General features: G+C 43.3%; 1 protein-coding gene and 1 long non-coding RNA gene across 2 annotated transcripts in view; one reads left to right on the top strand and one right to left on the bottom strand.

The window, feature by feature from the left end:
* Window positions 1-1,401, bottom strand: part of LOC123506259 — an 8,927-nt gene extending 7,526 nt beyond the window's left edge. The window contains exon 1 of the mRNA XM_045258198.1: window positions 1-1,401. This exon is cut by the window's left edge and continues 111 nt beyond it. Coding sequence (XP_045114133.1) covers window positions 1-515 — 515 coding nt within the window. The 5' untranslated portion in view covers window positions 516-1,401.
* Window positions 1-5,000, top strand: part of LOC123506260 — a 7,535-nt gene that overhangs the window by 99 nt on the left and 2,436 nt on the right. Inside the window, exon 1 of the long non-coding RNA XR_006675390.1 lies at window positions 1-32. This exon is cut by the window's left edge and continues 99 nt beyond it. This is a non-coding gene — a long non-coding RNA (uncharacterized LOC123506260). The remainder of the gene's footprint in view (window positions 33-5,000) is intronic.

Below are 5,000 nucleotides of genomic sequence, written 5' to 3'. Positions count from 1 at the left end.
CTGGACACCTGGTCGGCCACGTACAGCAGCAGGTACCAGGTGGTGGGGATGAAGAGTGTGATCATTTGCCAGGCTATTACCATTTCCAGCACCTGCTCCTCACTGTATCGAAACAGGTGTGCATTCTGTGTCTGCGCGGAGGCATGGTATCCCAAGGCGCGCGTCTCCATCACCACGTAGTCAGAAGAGACAGAGCCACGGGAGGCGGCGTCTGTGTCATCACCGGGTTGTGTTCGTAAGATCCTCCAGGAGGTGACGGTGGCAGGGGAACTATCAGTCTGGGTCGCGACTTCCTTCCTTACAGGAAGTTTTTTGGACGGGACGCTACCCGTCACGAACAGAGTGACTGGAATAGACTCGCCTGTCGCCTCCGTCCCTAGGAAACCACCGCTGGTTCTGCCACCGTAAGAGGCAGCAGCCTGCCGTCTGTTTATCCTGTTCGCGGCATCGGGGCGGGCTCTCCCAGTTTCGGGATCACCCTCAAAGCCGCCATTCACATTACCTTTTCGTGCCATCGCTGCTGTGCAGACTTCCTGTACTCAAAACCTCAGGCTGGGCATCGGCACGTCCGGGGCACTGAACTACTAACGTGGGTGCAATGATGCTTAGGGTTAGCAGCCTGCCGCACCCCAGGAGGAAGGCTGCGCCTTCTCATGCTTCTTCGAGGCTCATGGAGGAGGGCATCCCACCGGTGCTAACAATGACACTCCAGCCTTGGTATCGTCCAGAGGGTGTAACACTGATCGCTGTGCACTGAGGAGCCTAAGGAAGGGCTATGTGTTACCCATGCACAGCGAATGATGACCCCCTTCACTGGGGCACCTTGATAACAAATGATAACATTCTCTTTACAGCCGATAAGCTTATCAGGGCAGGGTTGTCCAATCTTTCTCGCAGCTGCCTCCACCCCGATAACCGTGTCTCACTCGCTGCCAGGACCACGGCACGGCACGAGCCACAAGCAATGTCAGCACGGAGCTTCCCACCCCACTACATAGGCCAATGTGCTCTTCGTTTGTTACACATGGGGTGCCAAGCTGAGAGGAATGTCGGTGAAAAACATCTCTTAATACGTCCGTCCGTCCTGCCGCCGCTTCCTCCTCACTAAATGAACACATGCCAATTGTCACGGCCATAGGATATGAAGAAATACCTTAAGGTCGACTCATTTCCGTCAAACTCTGTTTACAAATTATTGCTCGTAGATGTAAGATGTTCAGTCGTTTAGCCTATATAACAGATACGCAACAACATATCACAACGCAAAGTGCAGTAACACTGAGGTTGCCTACTTCAATAGTAGCCTGTGGTTTGCTTGATCTAGTTCTGGTGGAAGTTAAGTACTTGGGTTTTCAAAAGTGCCAAGTAATAGTTGAAGAAAAATTTTACATGTTATCTATGTGGGAGAAGAAACCTCTGAACTTGCGTAACGTCTACTCCTTATGAAAGAACGAAACGTTTCATGATTTACAGTTTTACACACACTAAAACTTTTATAAGGCTTCGTGTTTTCGATCACGACAATAACCTGACAGTTGTCCCTTGAGTATCAACACTATTCATCCCGAGACACAATGGCTGGCTTCCCTCGTCACTTGTGCGGTGTCCTCTACTCTAAACGGCACCACTGAAAAGGTGACATCGGGTGTCCTGTACACATGTTGCGTAACCACCCGCGAAGACTGGGACAAACACAACCCTAGCTTGTTTTTACAGTCCTGATAAACAGCAGCAGTGAGTGACGTCACCAAAACGACCGACCATTAACACCATTGTTATCAAACCTGACTAACTTGGTATTACCTTGTGCGTTAACCGCATCTGTCCCTCATTAATGACATGGTTACACTCGACAAGCTCATGGCGATCTCTCTCTCTCTCTCTCTCTCTCTCTCTCTTATAGTTTATCTAAAACTATGATATTTCATATACGACTGCATGGCTTACTGAATTGTTTTTGATTTGGAGATGGCAGAATGATGCGACGCCACATATCTTTCACAACACTTGGCATCGTGTACAGACAGTGCAGCGCTGCCTGACGCCTCACTCTCCTTGATAACGTGAAACACCCAGCTCGCTCCCTGCTGGCCACACGGGCAGGCCAGGTCACTCTGGGGTTGAGATGGCACCAACATGGAGGGGTACAGACAACGCCCTTAATATAGTACCAAGTAAGTCTGGTTTGACTACAGTGAGGACAGCGATTCCTACAAAGAAAAGGTGTTAGCTACTACGAGTACTACTACTGCATACTACTATGTACTACTGCTACAACTACTACTACTGTTATTATTATTACTATTATTATTATTATTATTATTATTATTATTATTATTATTATCATTATTATTATTATCATTATTATTATTATTATCATTACTATTATTATTATCATCATTATAATCATCATTATCATGATGTATGTGTGTGTGTGTGTAAAGCGGATACTCATGTATTGTTTAAGAAAATGCTGCGTAAGAAGAGTAACGTTTCCTGATATGTAGAAAAAAAAAAATTAAAAGGACAAACGTGAAGAGGAAACATGTCGGTCTCATTAATCTTTCAGCGTCTCTCGAGAAGAAAACTGAGAGAGTGAAAGAACGGCTTTACAAAAGGTGACATTTGGCGAGAAAATACCGCAGGGACTTAGTGTTAATTAATTGTAGTGACAGGTGTGTGTGTGTGTGTGTGTGTGTGTTGATTGGGAGAATCTGTTTGTTCATTTGTGTGTTTGTTATTTGTTTGTGTGGATATGGGTGAGTGGGTGGGTGGATAAGTATAGATTTTGAAATGTATAGTTACTGTACCATACATTAACTTACAAAAATATGTCTGACGTCGCCACTTCACTCGTACTCACACACAAGAAAAGAAGAGGACAACACAACAGTGATGATTTGTGTCTAACCACAAGTGGATACAAGTTAGATTTAAACGGTAACAGACTTTTTATTCCTTACTAGAATGCTTGATTAAACTGCACTACTTTGCAGTCTCTATTTATATAATATATTAAAAGATTGCCTCAGTAAAAACAAAAACAAAACAAAAAAACCAGCTAAATCTCTGAGTGGAAAACATGAATACTCGTTGATATGATGATGTGTAGGTGGATGGTATACAGCGTGGGAAGTACAGAATGAAGCACAAAAGTATTAATGGATTAAATAGCAGATAAAACTCTTAACGAAAAGCTCAAATAATACAAATACCTATCTTTTTACAAATATGATCTAATAAAATTTAACCGGAATTGCAAGTAACGAGAACGGTGATAACCAACTCGTCTACATATATACTTCAATTATATTGTGCTAAAAGTGGTTGAGTGTCTCCATAAGTCTACTGGATATGACCTAACAATAATTTCGTGTCATTAATGGCAGAAACACCAATGATAAGCTGACTGATGAACTCTGTGACATGTGAAATTAGTCGGTATGAGAGCTCAGGGCGTTTCAATATATGGGTCTCAAGGCAAACAATGAATGAAGAACAAGAATCAAGATGCAGTGTTTTAATAAGAGACAAGGAAGGGAGAGAAGTACCATTGTGAAGGAAGGGAAGGAAGGGAGTTGAATTCAGAAGAGGTTCAATAGAAATACAATAGGAAGCGGAAGGCTCGGTGGTAGACTGTCGGGTGGTGGAGTGGGGGACACGGACACAGACAAAACAATAAGACGGTAAAGACTGACTGCAAGACAACAATGATGCCACCCAAACTCATATTACTCAGACCTTTCTCAAAAATCCATAAGTGTGTCTCAGTAATTCAGGGTCCGCACTCTCAAACATTGCGGCGTCTCATCTCGTCTACTTTTATCAGGCTCTAGTGGAAGTTATTGGGGATTTGAAGGATGCTGTCACGATTCCGATCATAGTTACAAAAAATATGAGAAAAACACTCATGAAGACTCAGTTTATCATATCTGTGGCCTTTGAAAAATAGTCCTGATGAAAGAATAGTATTTCAGATTACCAGCCGTGATTGTTTTTCTACAACGTCTCTCCTCGTCCTTCTCACTACATGCAAACACAAATTTAACCTTTTCTGTTGCTTATACACTTAGGACGGTACGCGTATCACTTCCTATGTTACCTTGAACCATTCAAGGTGACTCGAATGCTTTACTGCAAACACACACACGCGCGAGAGCACACACACACACACACACACACACACACACACACACACACACACACGCACACACACAAAAGTTTGAATGAATTATATTCTTGACTCTTCCTTTCACTGTCAATGGAGACTTTCGATATTGTATTCTTGTGTTGCGCATCACCATTTTATTGTAGTAGGTTTCCGAATCTTGCAGTCAGTGAGCTATGTAAGGTTTTTAATCAAGTCCTCAGTCGAGAAGTCTCTAGTTTCATATAATTCTGACTCACCATAAACCACATGCGTAAGTTACGACCGTACTTTTATATGAAGAATCTTAATCTCAAGAAAACAAAGCAACTGGTCAAGAGGTGCCGTATGTAAGGAACCAGGACACGCGCACACACACACACACACACACACACACACACACACACACACACACACACACACACACAAGAGGGGAGTGGAGAGTTTAGCGATAAGTGTTCAGTAACGTTTTTTAAGGATCCATCCAAAGGTACAGTGGAGCTGCCTAGCATGACAAATTGGTGTAAGACATCTTGCGCACCAGACTAAATGTATCCACGCCACCATAGAGGAGCTCCTGCGGTGGTGCCTGAGGGTGTGATGCTGTGATTGGACCATTGCGAAACGTAGTGCTCCAGCTAGAGAGAGAGAGAGAGAGAGAGAGAGAGAGAGAGAGAGAGAGAGAGAGAGAGAGAGAGAGAGAGAGATTTTTATATAAATATTTTCTTATCCTCTCAGGTATGCCGTTTTCTCTCATTTTTCTGAAAATTAATGACATAATCAATATTTTTATCGTTCCTTCTTTTGTCTTCCCTCCTTCTCCTTCTACTTTTCTTTCTCCTTCTCCTTTTCT

This window comes from Portunus trituberculatus, chromosome 19 (assembly GCF_017591435.1).
Source record: "Portunus trituberculatus isolate SZX2019 chromosome 19, ASM1759143v1, whole genome shotgun sequence".
Taxonomy (NCBI): domain Eukaryota; kingdom Metazoa; phylum Arthropoda; class Malacostraca; order Decapoda; family Portunidae; genus Portunus; species Portunus trituberculatus.
Note: the sequence above shows the minus strand (reverse complement) of the source record. Positions and strands in the feature narration are given on the sequence as shown.